At 46.6% G+C, this 20,400-nt stretch overlaps 1 protein-coding gene across 1 annotated transcript in view; it reads left to right on the top strand.

The window, feature by feature from the left end:
• Window positions 1-860: 860 nt before the first annotated feature.
• Window positions 861-20,400, top strand: part of SKI (SKI proto-oncogene) — a 99,995-nt gene continuing 80,455 nt past the window's right edge. The window contains exons 1-2 of the mRNA XM_056508134.1: window positions 861-3,028; window positions 3,139-4,060. Of these exons, the coding sequence (XP_056364109.1) occupies window positions 3,149-4,060 (912 nt within the window). The 5' untranslated portion in view covers window positions 861-3,028; window positions 3,139-3,148. The remainder of the gene's footprint in view (window positions 3,029-3,138; window positions 4,061-20,400) is intronic.

Raw genomic sequence — 20,400 nt, 5'->3', positions numbered from 1 at the left:
GCCCCATTACAATGAGTCTGAGTAAATCACAGTGGGTTTGTTTTCCAATTGCTCTTTTAAGCACTGTTTGGATATTTGTCTGTTTGCTCCTCCTCTTTTGTCCTGATGTGCTTTTTCTGCTGTTCCACTGCCATGAACTCTTCCAGATGAGACTGTCCAAAATTCAGTGTCTGTGTCCCTCAGTCACACTCTATGGATGTGCAGTGCTTAAAGTCCTTGTTGCATTACAAACACTATTAACCATTGTGCTGGTGTGAAAGTGCTCCCCAGCCCTTTTTGGCACACAGTTGACAGAGCTCTGAGATAACAGTGGAAACCTTTTCAGCTTGTTCCTTATGGTGATGCTAAGTGGTGGTTGAAATGTTTGTTAGAATTCTGGGTGTGCAGTCCATGGAAAATGGAAGAAGACACAGTTATTGTTTTTTTCTTTGAAGTTTAATATTAGTAGAAAGTAAGAGCATCTCACTCCTGAGAATAATAAATTAATAATAATTTCATAATGGAGTTGGCAGTGCTGCTGGGCAGTGCATGTCCATGTCCTGGTCAATGACTGTCCGCCCCATGGACAATGTATGTTCATGCTATGGTCAGTGTGTGTCCATGCTAGGGGCAGTGGATATGTCAGTGCCCGAAGCAGTAGATGTCAGTACATGTCTGTGCGCTGGGCAGTGGTCATTTGGTGTCCGTGCCATGTGCATGTCCGTGCCCTGGTCAGTGTCAGTGGTGTCCGTGCCATGTGCATGTCCGTGCCCTGGTTAGTGTCAGTGTCAGTGATGTCCATACCATGTGCATGTCCGTGCCCTGGTCAGTGTCAGTGATGTCCGTGCCATGTGCATGTCCGTGCCCTGGTCAGTGTCAGTGTCAGTGGTGTCCGTGCCATGTGCATGTCCGTGCCCTGGTCAGTGTCAGTGGTGTCCATGCTATATGCATGTCCGTGCCCTGGTCAGTTGTGTCCATGCCATGTGCATGTCCGTGCCCTGGTCAGTTGTGTCCATGCCATGTGCATGTCCGTGCCCTGGTCAGTGTCAGTGTCAGTGGTGTCCGTGCCATGTGCATGTCCGTGCCCTGGTCAGTGTCAGTGGTGTCCATGCCATGTGTATGTCCGTGCCCTGGTCAGTGGTGTCCGTGCCCTGGTCAGTGGTCAGCGGTGTCCGTGCCCGGCCACGGTTGTGCGGCCGGTCGCGGTGATCTCTCATCGGTCGGTAGAGGGCGCCCGTCCCCGACGTGCGGGGGCGCTCGGTGCCCCCGGACACTCCGGACACTCCGGACAGTCTCGGACACTCCGGACAGCCCCGGTCCCGCGGGTGGCAGCCCAGGAGCCGACCCGCCTGTGTGCCACCAGCGTGGCCTTAGCGCTGCCTCTGCCTTCCTGCTGCAGCGAGGACTCGGACAGCCCCAGCCCCTGCCCACCCGCGCTGCGGTTGCGCCTCTCGCTCCTTCCACGCGTTGAGCGTCGCCCGTGGGTGGAAGGAGCGTGTGACGTGTGCCGGGAGCGGGGAACATGTGTGTCGGAGCAAGGGAGCACATGTGTGTCGGAGCAAGGGAGCACACGCGTGTCGGGACAGGGAAGCCCACGCGTGTCGCTCGTCGGTAGCGCTCAGTGGGTTCGGGGCTCCGGTGTCCCGCGGCGCCCCGAGGATGCGCTCTCGTTGGGTTGTCGCCCATCAGTCGCGCTCTCCCGCCTGTGGTTGCTGTCGGCGCGGGGTGTGTGCCCGCAGTTGACGCTCCGTGAGCGCTCACACACGCTCCGTGCCCGTGCGAGCGCCGCTCCCCGCGTCTGTTCCATTTCACCGCTGCCAGAAATCCAGCGGCGACAGGGAAAAAGCCCTCGCCCTACCGCCCCTCCTTGGCGGCGCGGCGGTCCGTGAACCCAGCAGTTTATCCTCCCCCCGCTCCCTCCCTCCCTCTCCGGCGCTGCCGCGCGCCCGCCCGTGCAGCGGCTCGGCTCGGTTCGGCTGAGCTCGGCACGGTTCGGCTTGGCTCGGCACGGCTGGGTTTGGCCCGGCAGCACTCAGCACAGCTCGGTTCGGTTCGGCAGCACTCAGCACAGCTCGGTTCGGTTCGGCTGGACTCGGCACATCCCAGCTGGGTTCGGCTCGGCGCGGCTGGGCTTGGATCAGCTCGGTTGGAGCGGCTCGGCTCGGCCCGGCTCGGCCGATCCCGGCACATCCCGGCCGGTCTGGGCGCAGCGCGAAGGGGGAGGCGGGCGCTGTTCCTGGAAGAGCCCGGCCCGGGGAGTTGGTCACATTCTTGGCCGGGATTCAATGACTGAGGCAGACACCAACAAACAGAGGGGGGGAGGCGGAGGGCGGGAGGCTGAGCCCGCCTGCATTAGCTCAGCTCTCAGGCACTCTCAGTCACTGCTGGAAAGAGGAGCTGGGAGGATGTGCGCGCTCTCACCGCGGCTCCCCACGGCACAGCGAGAGCACCGGCAGAAGTGAGGGAAGGAAGGCGAGCCCGGAGCCGACGAGCCTCCCAGGCCGAGCGGAGGGACCACGAGGGGCAGCGGAGCCGCTCTTCGCCCGTGCGGAGCCCCCGCGCCGCTTCGCCAGTGCCGGAGATTTGGGCCTTTTCTCCTGCCTTGTTCCTTGCACAGACCGAGCGTTCTGCCTCCTCCTGCTTTTTACTTTCCTCCCCCGCGCCTTCCCTCGGTGGATATGGACAGAAGGGGGATCACTGCAGAGAAGCAGCAGCCGCTAGAACATATTTGAGCCCCGGGTGCTCGGAGCGTGGCACAGACTTTTTGTGTTTCTGTGGGTGGTGTGTGTGTGTGTGAGTGAGTGTGTGTGTGTTGGAGGTGTGGGAGGAGGGATTGGTTTGCCTGGGGGTTGGCTGAGGGGGTGAGTGCTCGGATGAAGACCTCTTTTTGCCGTGATTCTCTGCTCCATCGGGGCAGCTTGGAGACTTGGAGGGTTTGAAATTGTAACGCGAACCAAGAGAAAAGAAAGAAGAGAGAGACACGCATACAAAAGGATTTATTTCCTCTCCGTTAGTGGATTGCTGAGTGAGAAGGAGGAAAAACACAAGGGTGGGTTGTTTTATTTTGTTCATATTTTTTCCTTAAAAAAAAATCCATTAAGTGGATTTGCATCAGGGTGGAAGATAACTGGGGATTTTTGCTGTTTGTTTTGGGAATAGAAACTAAAAAATGGAGACTGTAAGTAGAAGCAGCTTCCAGCCTCATCCAGGACTGCAGAAGACCTTGGAACAGTTTCATCTGAGCTCTATGAGCTCCCTGGGTGGCCCTGCTGCTTTCTCAGCGCGATGGGCACAGGAGATGTACAAGAAAGACAATGGCAAAGACCCAGCGGAACCTGTACTGCATCTACCCCCGATCCAGCCTCCTCCGGTCATGCCTGGTCCCTTCTTCATGCCCTCGGACAGATCCACGGAGAGGTGCGAGACCATCCTGGAAGGGGAAACCATCTCCTGCTTCGTGGTGGGCGGAGAGAAGCGGCTTTGCTTGCCCCAGATCCTGAACTCGGTGCTCAGGGACTTCTCCCTGCAGCAGATTAATTCGGTGTGTGATGAGCTACATATTTACTGCTCCAGATGCACTGCTGACCAGCTGGAAATCCTCAAAGTCATGGGCATCCTGCCCTTCTCCGCTCCTTCCTGCGGGCTCATCACGAAAACTGATGCTGAGAGGCTTTGTAACGCCTTGCTTTATGGTGGCACCTACCCTCCCCACTGCAAGAAGGAATTCTCTAGCACAATTGAGCTGGAGCTCACGGAGAAGAGCTTCAAGGTGTATCATGAGTGCTTTGGGAAGTGTAAGGGACTCCTGGTGCCAGAGCTTTACAGTAACCCCAGCGCAGCCTGCATCCAGTGCTTGGACTGCAGGCTCATGTACCCACCTCACAAATTTGTGGTCCACTCTCATAAATCGCTGGAAAACAGGACTTGCCACTGGGGCTTTGACTCTGCAAACTGGAGATCCTATATCCTCCTCAGCCAGGATTATGCTGGGAAAGAGGAGAAAGCTAGACTGGGCCAGCTCTTAGATGAAATGAAAGAAAAATTTGACTATAACAACAAATACAAGAGGAAAGCCCCCCGGGTAAGTGGTGCTTGTAATTTTAAAGGGGGCGGGGGGAATTTCGGTAACGTTCATCGATATACCCAAATTGTTCCCGGCTGCTTTCCCTCGGAGTCATTTAGCAGTTTTAGTGGTGTTCTCCATTCTCCCCGCGTGTGTGTCACTGGAGGAGCAGTGCTCGAGATGGCACCTTTATTTCTCTGGTTGTGTTCTGACCACGGTGGTTGGAGTTTGTTTAAATTACGTATGTGTATTTGTGTATTTTACTACGTGTGGACCTTGATCTTTGAAGCCCATCAAACTGCCCCAGACTTTATCTGGCAGTGCGTGATTTCGGCTCCTCAAGGGCTTCTTCACTCAGGGGTCAAGGCAAGGAAGAAGCCAGAAAAAAGAAGCAGGTACTTAGAGCTCCAGACACAAGTCTATGCACTTTTCTGGTCGATTGAGTGTCGCTAGGGATGGAGGTGCGGGCTGAATGCTCTAAATGCTTGTATAGAAATAAAATGTGCCTGTAAAGAAAAAAAAAAAAAAAAATATGCCGGTAGTGCAGGTTACTGGTTTATAGATGAAGTGTTCAGAACGTGAATGGAGAAGTCCCTGCTTTTAGAGTATCCCTGTGGAGCCTAAATTTCCCCGGCAGACAGGCTTTTGTATATTGGATTATGTATACATCCAGCAAATGACTCTGTCTTGGGCCAGCTGCAGCAGCTCCTTAAGGTATTCCATGCCGTGCTGTGCTGAGCCAGACAGCTAAAGCACATTTTTTTTAGGTGCCACTTGTTTTTCTTTCAGTCTGAGCTGCCTTTAGATCCCAGAATCCCTGGTGTGTGGGTGGGAGGCTGCCTTGGCATCTGGCAGCGGTCCTGCTCCATGGGCAGCAGTGCCACAAGGCCTTGGGGACGCGCAGACACCGGGATGTCTGTTTGTCTGTCTGTGTGTCTGTCTGGCTCCTGGTGTGGTGCAACTGCCTGGGGATGAGCCATGCTGCTTCCTGCTCCTTCCCCCCGGTGCGAGGGGAAAGCAAACTCCTGCCTCCCGAGTTCTGCCCTGCAGGTTTGGTGGTTGGGCTCTGCCTCACTGTCAGAGATTTCCAGACTTTAGGGTTTTGTGTCTGGAGTGGAGGGGCAATACAGGAGCCTGGAAAAGAGAAGCAAAGCCTGCTGTGAAAACTCTGAATTAACTTACCAAATACCTGCTTAAAGGGGCAGACACACACTCTGACTAAGGTAGAGCTTTTATTTATTAAAAATTGTAACAAAAATACTCAATCAAAACCCAGATTTTTTTTTTTTTTAAATATGCGGTGCCAACAGTACAGTAATTCCACAGCCAGACTAGGAGGCCCAGTGAGCCCATCTGACCGGGCTGCACACTTCTGGATTAAGCAGCACAGTCTCACTCTTGCAGTTCCAGTTTCTCTCCTGGCCCCCGGCTCAGTCCTTGTCCTCACCCCTCCTTTTCCTCCCCGGAGTGTCAGGACGCTGTGACAAAGCTGGGCTGTAATGAGGGACATTATCCCCGTGGTTGGAGGTGGATGTGTTTTTAATGGCTTGTCTATTCTCCGTCAGTCATGTGCTGAGATGGAATGGTGGGATAGATCTACATGCATGTGAGAGGAGAATATGGCTCTCAAACTGGAGACATTTTTCATGCTGGGAAAGGAATTTTCTAGGGCATGCTTTGTTTGGGAAGTAAAACGAAGAAATCTCCACATTTTTGTTGTAGAAAGGTCCTGTTCTCCTGGCTTGTGTAATTTCCAGAGTCTAATTAAAATGAGTGTTAGTAGAGAAGTGCTTTCCTTTTCTTGCAAGGCTTTTTCTCTTCAACTGCATCATTTATCCAACACCCCAGGCGAGGCTGCAGATGGAGAACAAGAAAAGGTTACAAAACCTCAGGTTTTTTGGGGACCCTTTCATAAGTCCTAGTTCAGAACATGAGAAACACTCTTCCCTCACCCTCCGAAATCTGCCTGGAGTGCAGCACTTCTTGCAGAGTGAATTGAAGATATCAAATAGTGAAAGCCAAAAATTGTGCGAGGAAATGGTGGCCATCTATTTTTTGGAAAATTTTACCAGAAATCCATCATGATGAAATTCTGAGTTTCCTGCATAAGTTCATCTGGAAGGTGGCAAGGAATGAGGTGGGAAAGAATAGAGTGGTGTGTGCTCAGATGATGGGGTAGGGAAAACAGAATGTTTTATCTCATATTAAGTTTCAACGCCTTCAGGACTCTTCTGTTAAAACGTTGCAGTCCTGAGGAGACCCTGACGGTGCTGGCAGAGTTTTGTACACTTATCCTTCCTTTTCCTGAAGTCTTTTTCCATTGGGCTTAGCCAACGGATATCATATGCTAAGGTCATTTGTGTTGTAGCAGTGTGTGCGGATAATTAGGGAGAGATTTAATCAGACTCTAAGATTGGTAGGCTGTGGCCAGGGGCAAGTAACATTGGAGTAAAGTTAGATGCCTGGTGAGGAAATGACAGCATGGTCCCATTCCGTGTGTGTTAAATCCTGTGTGGGTTTTGTGTGTCTGTGGGACTCTGGCTGTCTTGGGGATGAAAGGGTGAAGCACATGTGTCTTTGTGGTGGGCTTCCTTTTTGATGTAGATCTCAGCTTTGCTTTGTTCTGTTTCATACAGAGGTGTTTGTGTGCCATAAGCTGCCATGTCAGATACTGGGTTTTCTGCTTTCAGGAGTGGCCTTTTTTATTCAGTCTCTCAATTTATTTATTTCTCTGTGTGTGTAGACACATTGCTTTGTGTGGTATGTTCTCCCTGGGGCTCTGGTAGTATGTTGGTAGCATGGGATGCATATGACCAATTTTATGGCTCTTTAAGCAGCAGTGAGTGTTTTGACCTTTTCATGTGTCTCCATGAGGTTTCTGTGATGAGGTCTGGAGATTCTGCCAGCACAGCTCTGCCTTTTAAGGGTCTGACTTAAATGGAGGAGCTGGGTTGGCACAAGCCTCTGGTGCAGATTCAGCGTAGTGGCAGAACTGCCTTTTTTTCCTCTCTTTTTTCCCCCCCTTTTCTTTTTTTTTTTTCCCTTGGCGTGGTTTTAAAGCTTTTCTACAAGGCGTAGCTTTTCCTAGATACTTCATTCCCAGTGCATATTTCTCTCTACATCAAGTATCTGTAGTGTATATCCATCCTTCTGTACCATGAGATGGATGTGTAGATGCAGAAATCTCCTCTCTGTCATCTGTGTTGGTTGAAAAAGACTCCTGTTGCCTGGTCTTGCAGCTTGCAGAAGAACCCTTTGTCCAGACCTGTGTGAAGTCAGCAAAGGGTCTTAAGCAAAAGTTGGAGGGAGTTGTGACAACTGGAGCCCCCCATTTGAGCAGGGACCATAAAGGCCTCGGTCACATTCCTTACCCTCTTCTAAAATTTTGGTTTTTATGTCCTCCTTGTTCATGCTTGGATGAGTAACTGATCTCCCATAAGGTCCTTCACCTTCTGCCACTTCCCAAAACTCTTTCTTTTCTTGAGCCATATAACTTCTCCATTTTACTTGTTTTGTATTCCAAAAAAATCTGCGTGTTCCACCTTGCCATGCAGGGTTTGTTGTGCTTTGCTTTCTCTCTGCACCAACATGGCTTTTACTTGTGTGGGTGTCCAGTTTCCTTACCTGTCTCATCTCATCCACCATTACAGGTGTGGAGCACAGCCATTCCATTTGGGGTATTTCTAGAAATCAGAAATGTGAATAACCTGGCAGGGTTCCAAAACAGGGTCTTAGAAATCCACCCTCAGTACCAAAGCCTTTTCTTGAGCTCAGCTCGTGGTGCCTGGTGCATGCTCTCCCCTTGGACCGATGTGGCCTCGCTGTGTCTGTAGCACTGCTCTCCACTCTGTGTGACAGACAGCTCCCTGCTTGCCTCACATCAGGATGCTCCTCTCACACAGAATTAGTTCAGACACAGCCCTGAAGGCTTTGTTGGTTGCTATTTCCAGAAGCGGAGGGTGGGTTCAACTGTGTCTATTTCGAACCCTTTTTCTCCAATGCTGAACCGAGCACTGTTTGACAGCACTTTGAGATTCCCCACCTGTGTGCCAGACGTGTCCCCTGAGCAGGACTGTGAGCAGGGCCCAGAGAGGCAGAGCTGTCCTTGCACGCGTGTGAGCACACCCACACACCCAGCGCTGCCGTGTTCCCACGGTTCAAGTCCCAGCAGCACTTCTATGAAGTAGCTGGAAGCCAGAAGCAGCATTCTGGGTACTGACACACAAATGAGCACATGAGGCCTCCCACTTTATTTCACAATGCCTCCCAACCCAGCGCTGCCACAACATGCAGCTCACTCAGCTGGAGGAAGGTTTAGCCAGGTCAAGTGTGCAGCAGAATCAAAGAACCCAAATTGCTGCGAGCGGAGCAGCGCGGTGCTGGCGCTGGATGGAGGGAGGATCTGGGCTTTTAGGTGCTGCCCAGTGCTTGCTGTGCTGTGCTTTATGGCCACCTGAAAGGCTGCAGGAGTAGAGCTGGAATTTGTGTCTTATCCTAAAGTTCTGCCTCCTGGCAGTAGTAACCTTTATTTGTTAATAGGTATATCCTGTGGTGGGTGTAGCAGAGAGATTCTGAGTTTATTCCCTGGCAATGGTTCAGACTTCAGGGCTGATCTATTCCTCTTGGTAGAAACTGAAAAATACTGTAGCAAAATTTTTGCCCGACAACTGAGGGTTCAGTTGTTTTCCCGTGGAAATACTGAAGTCATGTCTTCTACCTGATATTCAAGAATTGTTTCAGAGATTCTCCAGTGAAAACTTAGAAGTCCCTAAAACAAAAACATTGATGTATTGGGCAGTAGTTTAGTTCAGAAGTCTTTTCCAGCTTAAAAGTTGAACTTCAAAAGTGACACCAGCTTGAAGGAAATCCCATGTACCCAGGAAGAGGACAGTGTTTAAGCACACATCAGCAGTTTTTCCCAAGCGTGCAAACAGTTTTACAGATGTTGTAGATCGAGAACAAAGCAGCAGGTACGTGCATGTGTGTTGGACAGAGAGTTTGCTGCCAATGATCTCATGGTGTTGAGTCAACCACGGCTCTCTCTTGCTCCAGAAGAGTTCCTAAGTTCCTCAAATAATTTCTCTTGAATTAGGGTGAGAATTATATGCAATCTCTGCTTTTGAAAATCGCTGCCTAAAATATTTAAACCTCTGCCTCTCCCTCCATTGTCTGGGCTGTCTTGCTTGCCTCTCCATTTCTGTGGTTTCGGGCTTGGGCGTGTGTTCTGCCCAAACAGTAGCAGCTTTGAAGATGCGTGTAAACAGCGCTCATTTTTTGGATGTGCTGGGAGCCTGACACCTGGTCCCTGGCAGGCTGGGAGCCCAGTTATCGCTGGCTGGGGCTGCCTGACCCGGGAGGGTGTGTTTGCACTTGCTGAGAGGCGCCTTTGCATTGGTGTTGTAAAAGCATCTGGAGGCGTCTGCGCCAGGCTGCTCCGAGCGTGTCCGGGCAGGGCAGCAGGGCTGGAGCCTCTCGTTCCTTATCTGCACCCCCAGCACCAGCACTGCCAGAGCAGGGGGGCTCCAGAGCCACAGCCATGGCCTCTGGGTGTCTGCAGCAGAGATGCACTGTCCAGTCCCACAAAAAACTCACTTATGTTCCTCTACTGGCAGAGTAATTCCACCAAAGTGAAGGGTTCGAATGTCCCCAGTGCAGCAAGGAGTGGGCTGGTGCTACTGGGGATCACTGGTGATTGAACTCACATTGCTGGCTCAGCTGGCCAGACTGCTTTGCCTTCACATGAGGAGCTGTGTCTCCATGTGTGCAGTATTAAGACACAGATTTATTTATTTTTTTCATATTTGGCTTGGTTTAGTTGTTTTGGTTTTATTTTACAGCACACTTTGGACTTGACTCTGTAATTCTTATTTAAGAGGGAACCGTCATGGAAGAGTTACACCAAAACCAGTAGGGGGATCTTGGAAAAAAATTAGACAAAAAGTACTTATACTGGATTTCTGAGAATCTATTGGTAGAATCCCATCAATTACTAGGCTGATCTGTTTTAGCTGAGTGGCCATAGAGCACTTAATTCAAATTGATCTTCACATACTGGAAGTATTACTCTAAAATGTAGGAATATAGCATGTTTTTGTTTGAAATCTGTCAATTAGAGCATGTGTGTTAATCGTTCAGCTTATTAGATAATATCAACTTTGCATATGTTTCTTGTATTTATGTAGTGTGTATTGTGAATTAATAAATCAGCAGCAGTTTTTTAATGCTATTCCACTCTGTCTCTAAAGGGCAGTGTATATTCTTGGAAATAATTTCAGAGAAGCAAGCTTGCTCTGAAAAAATGTGCTGTGGTCCCTTCCGTCCTCCTTTACACCTTGTGCAGTCTTGTATGCCTTAAATTTCATTGTCAGCATGGAGATTCAGACTCAGATTGTCACTGAAATCACCTGCTCTGGATCTTCTGGAACACAGCGGGTTAATCCGAAGGTTTGGGGCTTTGGGGCCGGTTCTACAGCTCCCACTCAAGCAATCAGTCCATAGTAATTGGAACCAGTTCACCCACAAACCACAGCAGACTCGTGTGTATCAGACTCCTTCCTGTGTGTTGGCTGGCAGAGACCAGGGGCAGATCTGAACCAGACTGTCCCAGTGCTGAGGCAGAGTGGTTTCACCAAGTTTATGGCCTTAGCTGATATTTACACGACTGTTCTGACTCTGAGAGCCTGCAGTTCTGCTACTGCAGTATTTTCATTTTGCTCATTAACCAGGATTTGGTTTAGTAGACATTTGGTGCTCTGGTCCTGTTGGATCTCCCTGAATGGGGCAACTGGGAGCTGGTTTCAGGTTGAAAGGGTCTTATCTGTTGGTCACTGCATGCAGGATTTGGTTTTAAGGTTGTGGTAGAGATCTGCCACAGAGATCTCTTCCTCTACTTAGGATTTGTCAGTTTTTGTTTTCTACTAATGGAGAAATATGTCTAAGGTTAGGGTAAGGACCAGCATTTTCTGCTGAGGCAGATTCAAGGACCATAAGCCTGGCCTCAGAGTTAAATCAGGAGCAGTTGATGGAGTGTGCAGCTTTCCTTGGCGTTGGGGAATCCTGCTGGCTGATAGGCACTGGCCCTTCTGCACTGAGATAACGATTTTGCTTTGACTTTTGGTTGGATGAGGTGACGAAAACACTGATACTAATTTGAGCTCTGATGCTGTCAGTGTGTGATGGACAGAGCTGTCCTGGGAACCAATGGGAATTCCCATGTGTGGAGCTCTTATCACCTCCTCCATCTATGGTTTGGTTGCTATCATGTAAAATTAGGCTTCTCTAAGCAGTGGATGCATATTAACACAACCTGATAAGCTGCACAGACATATGTTCTGGGAAATAAGGCAAGTCCTGCCATCCCAACTCAGGCAGCCTTGTTCTAACGGTCCTGTTTGAAGAGTCAGGGAAAATGAGCATGAGGCTGGAGATTCTGTGTGTGTGTAAAAATTGCAGCATCATTCTGTATGCTGGAGGTAAACAGCAAAGGAGCTAATCAATAACCTGGGTTCTGGCTTTGTTGTTTATTGATTTATGTACAGTTACCTTTGCACGTGCTTTGTAGAAAAGGAGAGTTTTATGTTTGGTTTTCTGTAGTTTTTTCTTAAAAAAAAAATGGAAGCTGTTTCTGTTTTGGTATGAGAATCAGTGCCCCTGGAAGCACAAGGACTGCTCAGGCTTTAAGGATTAAAAGATAGCAGCATTATCAACAAGACAAGGTAGAGCCTGGTGCTTGTCTTTTCCTGGGGAAGACTGCAGTGATGGATTTGGGGGCTGTGGTACCCTGTGCTTTGTTCACTCAGTGGTATCGTTTTATAGAATAAGGTCATTGACTTGGATGGCTTCTTGGTTTCTCAACCCTTTTCACCAGCCAGTTTGTGTAATGTCTGTCTGAAACATTGAGTAAGGGCATTGAAATAGCAGACAGGATATCAAGTGTTCGGAAGTCTGGGTTAAGTATAACAGACAGTTCTGGCTGGCGAAAGGGGAGCAGCCCCTGGAGCTCGCTCTCAGCTCAGTCTCTGTGGAAACACCAGACTCGGGGCTCTGCAGCTCTGTTCCAGCTCTTCCCCTCTGTTCCCTCCACACCCATATAATTAATGGTGTGTGGGTGCACCTCTTTTCTAGATATGTCTTCCTTGTTTCTTAGTGGCGCAGAATTGTATGTAATAATGTCTCTTTCTAAGGATTACATAAGTTGAAGATGATTTCTCCACTGGGAGAATTATGCAAGTTTAAACTGAAATGTATTTAGAAAGCTTTTATGTGTGTGTTTTCTGACTCGCAAGGCAGAGGGTGATTTATTTGCATCCTTAATTGAACAACATCTGTTGGGGTTGGAAGAAAAACCATTTCATATCTTTTCACTGTCATATCCTGCATTTTTTATGAAGTCCTCTACTCCCTCCACTTCTCACATTACCTGTGTTACAGGTGCTGATTTTTATCCAGGTAGATCAGCCAGGCATTCCTGTGGGATGTTCTGGGCTCTGCAGCACTGTTGATGCATATCCTGTAGAGTTTTCTGTCACTTATTGCATTTCACAGAGTCACATAATCACTGAGGCTGGAAAAGACCTTGAGATCCTCAAGCCCAGATCACCACCCTGTCTGCACACACTTGAGTGCTGTGTAAGAAGTGTCCTTTATTACCATTAGAAAGTCAGAAACACCTCTGTAATACTGCTTTTGATATGCTTTGGTTTAGTAAGGAAGTTCCTGCTGCCCTTGAGCAAAATCAAGGTTTGTGTCCCAGGAGAAGAAAGCACTGCAGTCAAGAGCATTTATTAACTTGAAGAGGGTGAAACAACTTCTTGAGTATGAATTTCTGTGTGAGGCTCTGTGTGACCTCCTGGCACGTGTGCCCATTGCAGAGGGTGCACAGGTCTGAGAGCTGTTCCTGCACTCCCAGAGCCTTTGGGAGAGTCACTTTCCCTGCCTGTGGAATCTGGACTGCTGCGCTCATAGAGCTGCACTTTCCAGGATTGAGCTCACAAATTAATTCTGCTGAGTAATAAAAAATACAAAGTTGCACAGGCATCCTGCTGCTTACCCAGACAGAGGTTGCAGCAGTACCAGCTAGAAGCAGTGAAATACTTCAAATAATTAAAAAACTATTACATTTTTCTAGGTTCCATACTTTTTCATGCTACAAAATCTTCAACATTGTTTAGGTTTACCTGTTCATAGCAGTAAAATAAGTTTTATAGCTTTCATACAGACTAGTGGACTAAAAAAAGGCAGAAAATGCACAATTTTAAGGCTACAATATGGTTTGATTTCAGTAAACTTCACTGATGTAATGATTTCAGACTTACACTTTTGTTATTAAGAATTGTGTGTTGAACAGGCTTTTCTGAAGCATCATAATTCCACAGTTGGAAAACTTATCTGAGTTGAAAGATAACAGTGTCATCCAAAAAAAAAAAAATTGCCATTCTTAACTCCCCACTGGCAGTTCCAGTTTATTCAGTGAATTATCTCACCCATGCTGGTATAATTTAGAAATACTTCTTTGAAATAACTGTTTAGAGTGGTGCAGAGCTGCTGGAAGAAGTAAATCAGCCTCAGAGCAGCACAGGCTGCAGCATCAGGTCCATCATTGATATTTCTTTGTTCCCATTTAGTCACTAATAAGAAATATGCCATGCAATGAGTCCTTGTGCTTATATAGCCAAAGATTTTGTTTTATTTGGCTTTTTGCCCTTTTTTTGCCACAACAGTGTAGTTTTTTGTGAAACCAACAGAGGCAAATAACCTTTGGGCCATTTTCAGTGACAGACAGTGATAGAAGTGAAGTAAAGTGCTCTAGTTTACTATCAGTGAATATGCAGAACTACTACTCAAAGGCCTGGGCCCTCACAGCCTGCAAATTAGGAGCTTCTATTCTAAAACCTTAATTTCTAAAAACATTTCTGTGAAAATCTTATTTTGTAATGGATTGATAATTATTTTGCCCTATTGATTCTAGAGCAAAAGTCTTGTGTTGAAGACTACTGAGTTCTGAAGGAAAAAATCGAATTACATTTATTATTATATAGTTAATTATAGTTTTATAATATAAAATTGTGAGTACAAAATAAAAGTAAATCAGTAATTTTGAGGGGAAAAAGGGGTAAAGGGAGTTGGCAGTGCCTTAACTACTATTTACTTGTATTTGTTGTATGACTGCTTCAGTATTTGCAGCATTAACTTTTTCATGTCTTTTAAGTAAATTTGATCTTTTTGCAGTTTTTGAGCAATTAACCTAGCTGTGATGAGGCTTGAAAGAATATCATCTGCACACCTGTTTAATGTTAAAGATGAGGCATTCAGTGCTTTGTGGCTTTAGCTTGAAATTCAAGTTGCTTTGAGTCATCCCTTTAGTCTTTTGTTTGGGTGGAAAAAAGGAGTGGCAGCAAAGGGCCTGCAGCTAAGAAATGAAAGAGTTGAATTAGGTTTTAGAAATGTTAGTCTTGGCATTTGGGCCATTTGCATTTGTAGAGATCGTCACGCTTGGGCTTGGCTTTAGTTGGGGTCGAGCAGTTTGAGGATGGAGAATGTTCCACATCTCTGTCCCAGTCACTGCTCAGGGGCACTGGGGCAGCAGGAGGAGCTGGACTGGAAGCTCTGGGCTCACTTCCCACCACATTCCCTCACTGGGATTATTGCTTCACCTGTATTTCCATGCTGTGGTGCACAACTGACTCGGTTTTTTTCCTGACAGCAGCTTCTAATTCTGTGACCCAGAGGACTCTCCACTCTTAAATCACAGAGTCACAAACATGGGGCAGAAACTGCTACTGAAGAATTGCAGTGTTCTCTTTGTTTCCCTTGTTTTGGGTTATTTTGTGAAGCTTCTCAGTTCCTGCAGCTCCAGGAGAAGCACAAAAGGGACAGCATGGAGGTTCCCAGCAGGAGCATCTTCCCTGGAATCATTGCTGGGAATTGTGTGACATCACTGCACTGCTTGGTCCATGGTGTGCTCGTGGTGAGCTTTAACTCCTGCCATGAGAGAAAAGAGAGAATATTCTAAATGTCCCTGTGGTCCAGACCTTGAGGGTCTTTACTCAGATCTCCTGGGATGCAGCCAGGATAATCCATGTTACATCACTGCTGTCAGGGAAACCCTGCCAGGGACTGAAAGGGAAGAAATTGGAGCTTCCCTGCCCCAGACCTGCCCCAGACCTGCCATGCAGCCCCAGCTGCCCCAGTGCCTCATTCCAGCCTCTGTGCTTTGACTCCATTGAGGTCACTGGACTTGGTCCAGATTTATTAAAATGTGGAAATCACTCCCAAATGTGGCCAGGTTTTCCTCACTGGCAATAATTTGTGGGCTGCATTCTGCTGAGATGTTACAAGGAAAGATTTCAGTGGAGGTTTTCTTTTCAGATATCTATTTCAACATTGGAATTCTGCTCTTGCAAATACACATGCAAATTTACAATTTAGGTTTCTAAAAAATTTCATCAAATTTGCCCTCGTTGGCTGGACTAATTTATTGGTGCAGTTTTCTCTTATTATAACATGATTTGATTTCAGTAGAGTCACACAAAACTCCATATATTCCTTTGTTAATAAGAGGGATGCTCATTCATGTGCTTGTAAAAGAGCAGCTGGATCCCATCTTGGCGGATGTGAAACCCTTACACTGAAATTGCTGTAGTTTTTGTATGTAGGTTTTTCCCTTGAAAAAAATCTCTTATTAATTAGATCCCACTCACTTTTGAACTTTTTTGCTCCCTCAGCCAAAATCTTAATCCCCTGTGACATCAAAACTAACTGCTGCAGACAATTGTGATGTCACAAATTCTCAGGAAAGAGAAATATGGAGACACACAGATACTGCTCAAACCAATTTCTTAACTAAGAAAAGGTTGCTTGGGTTTTATTTTCATTATAAAACCAGAAAGAAATTTTACCTCAGATTATCATGGCAAAATAACAGTTGAGTTGGTCCAAATTTGCCCTCAGCCATTACATAAAGGCCTCTCCAGTATGTGATTCTTGCTTGGGCAGGGGAGAGCTGCAGCTCTGGTTGAGTCACCAAAGGGCCAGAAGAGAATTGCAGCCCTAAAAAATTTGGTGAAGAGCAGCAGGGCAGAGCCATGTCCCAAAGGAGAAGTTTGCAGAAGTAAATTCATAATTACCAGCTCCATTGCTCTTCCTCCTGCTGGTTTGGACACACTTGGTAGCGCTTCTTTTTTTTTTTTTTTTTTTTTTTTTTTTTTTTTTTTTTTTTTTTGGGGGTTGGGGGGGTGTGGTGGTGTTTTTTGTTGGTTTGGGATTTTTTCTCCAAGCTCCTTCTCTAGGCTCTGTGCCCGAGTGCATCTCGGGATTTCCCTTTTGCTGAATGAGCTGCTTGTTTGAGAGGGAGGAAGTAAGGTCCCTTCTGGATTAGGAGGGAATGGGGGTGGAGGGTGGGGAAATGTCCTGTTTCATATGCAAAGCACACTGAACTGAAAAAACCCCACATGAAAACCTTTTAACAAAACCATCCATGTCACAGACTGGCAGAGCAGCTGCTGGCTTTGTTAGGGAGAATATTAATGTTTCAAAGACTTACAGAACCTTTTAAAAAATGAGATGAAGAATTGATTTTTTTTATTTAAGATACAAGCTGTGGTAAAAAAAAAAATCTCCTTATCAATATCTGTGAATGGAATGTGCAATCAACTGATGTGACACCAACTTCCACACAATGTGGTGAGACGTTAAGGTCCACACTCTTCTTTTGGCGACTGGAATGCCAGGATGGCCTGGATTCTTCAGGTGCTCACGTGTACATTGGTGTAGAACTCTCACTTGAAAAGCAGATTATGGAAAGGAACTCCTAGAACTATTTTTTACCATGAGGGGAATTTGTGTTCCTGACTCTGAGTCTTTACCCACTTTAAAAAACATCATCTGATCTTGGAGCAAGGTTTCTGCCAGGCTGGGTTCATCCTGCACACCTTGGCTTTGGGAATGATGGGAGTGGCAGATAATTACACATTTTCCTTGACTCTGGTTGATCTTAAGAGTCAAACTGTTTCTTTGCTGCTACAGTCTAGAAGTTTGCTCAAACTCTCCTTAAATTCACATTGAGTTCAGTGGCAGAGAGGGACAGACATTGATATTTTTTCTCCTATGGTTATTGAAGTGAAGGTATTGGGGTTTTCCAAGTAGAAATGGATGTAAACTCATTTTTTGTACAGATGAGCAGACAGTGGTCATGGGTTAAACAGTAGGGAAATGGAACAGATATAAAACATTTGCTGTATTTCTGGATATTACTACTGGAGTAGTAACTGACTGCAGTGAGTTCTGGTCTAATGTTCCTCACAAAACCATGTTGAAAATTTCTATTTCATTCAGAAACTGTCATTGTTTTTGTCTTATAACTTAGTTTATGTTACTGAGCTGCCTTCCTGTACAAGGAAGTGCTTGTGTAATGCCCAAGCCATTCCCATTCCTCACTGAATGATATGCAAATCTAGTCAATTAAGCAGGGGGGATTTAATTAGCAGTTTAAGTTCATGTGTGAAGTGTCTTGCCTTAATTACTTAACAGTTTTGTTGCAAATTTGCTAAGGTTTTTTTTTTTTTCCCACAGAACTATCAAAACTGTGATTATATTTATTTATTTATTTTATTTTTTTGGTAACATTTTCCAGTTCTGAGCATTGTCCAGTGCCTTTAACCTCTGTGTGTGCCTGTCCCCCTCCTTCTGCAGCTCTTTTCAAAACCGGGGGGACAAAGCAGAACTATGCTTATTGTCTCAGAGCAGAACAGTATATACCGAAAAAAACCTCAGGAATTTTGGAGTGAAAAGCCATTTATTTGTTGGTTTTTTTTGCAGCTAGGTGACATCATTATAGTAGTATCAGTAGCAGCCTCATGTAGTTGTCATGATTATGTTAAATGGTGGCTTTTATGTTATGTTCTGCCTGGCCAAGGTGCTTTTCTGCAGCTCCAGAAGCTCAGGCTGTGGCTGTGTCAGGGGGTTGCAGTGCTGCAGGTCACTCAGCATTGATACAAGATTTTTTGTGCTGATATCAGACCTGGTGGGTTTTTAATTTCACATCTCCCCCTGTGGAATAGCTGGGCAGGTGAGGCTGGGGGATGTGCAGGTGGTTTGTGTCAGGAGGTGCTGGCTGCTGGCCTTGTCTGTGGTGTAAAGGTGGGAAACTGCCATGGACTGATGTGGCATCACCTGCTGCTCTCTCACCACTCACATCTGCATCAAAACTATAAAACCACGGGCTGCTGCAGCTTCATGCTTTGTTCCTGCTCTGTTTGACACCGAGGGCTGGTTGGTGTTGGTGACCCCAGAGCAGGAGGAATGTGTTTGAGACAGTCCCAGGTGTGTCCCAGGACAGTCCCAGGGTCCAGGAGGCGCACGCTGGGTGTGCTCAGTGATCCCCAGGCTCCTTATGGTGCTCCACTGCTCCTTCTGCAGCTGGAGATGCCACAGGAGGAAACCTTGGGAAGTGAGGGAAGAGGGTGTTGGGTGTCAGGAGCAGGGCAGGGATGCCTGAAGGAGCCTCAGGACCACGTCTGGTGCTCTGTTCTTCACCAGGGCACCTGGCTGCTGTGGCTTTCTGGCCCAAGGGGTTGATTGAGTCTGATCCCTTGAAGAGCCCTTCTTGCTGGGCTGAAGGTGTCCATCTGTATCTCATGGCAGAGTGCCAGTCCTGGTCCTTTCACTGCTCCAGTTTTGGATCTGTGATGTGCATGCAGGGAGGAGAGGCTGGTGAGGAACAAGGACAACACTTTCACATCCAGGGCACTGCACCAGATTTACAGATTGATCCAGTGATTGTTTTAAAGGGTCTCTTCTTCAGGATTGACATAAGTTTTTGATTCTCCATCAGTACATTGTGAGATTTTGTCTTCCACAGTGCACAAACTGTCTTTAATTTCTCTGTGTAGTTGGTGCTGTAGTGCTGTAGTGGTGACTGATGTCCTGGATTTAGAACTTTTAGACTTGAAAATGGGGTTTCTACCAAGCAGGAGTTTGAGACACATGGGTAGGAAAGTAGTGCATTAGTTCTAGTGACTAATTCTCACATCTGGGCATCTTGTGGAGAACAGATTTTAAATAATTCAGTGCACAGATTGAATTGTCTGCAGTAGGAGCATTGTTAGAATCACTTCAGTCAGCAGACATCCAGTCTGGGCAAAAGGCTGGGGTGCTCATGTTACTCTCAGGTCCTTGGGTTAAAGGATCCTGTTTAAAGATTTACTGGAGCACCCTATGATGGGAAATTCACCCTATTAATAATTCTCTTTATGAAGACAGGAGTCCTCATTTCATGTAACTGCTCTTTGTAAATTGCTTTTATGAAACAAAGCGATCATAAAGAAAGAATAAAACCACTACCCTTCTTACAAGCAGAGACTGAAATCCTGAGTTATCTCCACCACCCCAACCCCCAATATCAGTGGAAATGTCAAAGAATACTGTAATACAAAGCACTTCTCCCTCTCCACAGACTTGCAGCACATTTCATATTGGCCTATTCAGGTCTTACTTCCTAAGAACAGCGTAAGGGGCTCAAGAAAGCAAAAGTTACCAAAAAACATGGAGTGACCTGACCTATTTAGTTTTCAAACAGAGGTGTAAATGCTGTGATTCAGAATTTTCATTTTGCTTTGAAATTTCGCACCACTTCTAAAAATAGAATAATGTAAAATACCCACTTTTAATTGGATGTGTTTATTCCCTCATATTTTTTTTTCCTGTGCTTTCCCCAAGCTACATTCTGGAGGCATTTTCTGCAAATTTGTTATTATTACTAATCTTATTAAGATCCTGCGTTGGTGCCAGGATATTTTTTTAAGAGAATTTCTTTCCAGTTCAGCCAGGGCAACCCCTTTGTTGAACCTTCTTTTGGATAGTGTTCCCATGTGCTGCAAAGGCGCTGACACATGACCTCGTTACACATAGAAAATCCTAAATGTCCTGCCCCTTGCCAAACCTATCACAAAACTACCCATCACCCCCTTTTCAGGATCCCAGATGGTAAATAGCAGCAGGAGGTGAAAGGGGAGCTTTGTCTCCATTCTGAGGCCTGTTTTAAGTATTCTGTGTCTGTCTGTATCCCTCTGCTTTTCCCACTCTGCCCATAAATTAGCAAGCCAGCTTTTCTGACAAGGGAAGACAAAATGTCCTTAAGCTGCAGTAACATCACCTACTCAACAGAATGTTTTTGAACAGTTCCATTTATTTGATTGTGATCTCTCTTCATTTTGGTAGAACCTCTGCCTGCCCTCCCTGCTGCAGCACTGAGGGAAAGGCAACTTTGCCCAAATGCCAGGCTGCAGTTTATAATCTCTGTGCCACATTGGAGTTTACCTACAAACAAAAAAAAAAAAAATCAAACCCAGAAAAGAAAAACT

Source organism: Oenanthe melanoleuca, chromosome 21, assembly GCF_029582105.1.
Source record: "Oenanthe melanoleuca isolate GR-GAL-2019-014 chromosome 21, OMel1.0, whole genome shotgun sequence".
NCBI lineage: Eukaryota > Metazoa > Chordata > Aves > Passeriformes > Muscicapidae > Oenanthe > Oenanthe melanoleuca.
Note: the sequence above shows the minus strand (reverse complement) of the source record. Positions and strands in the feature narration are given on the sequence as shown.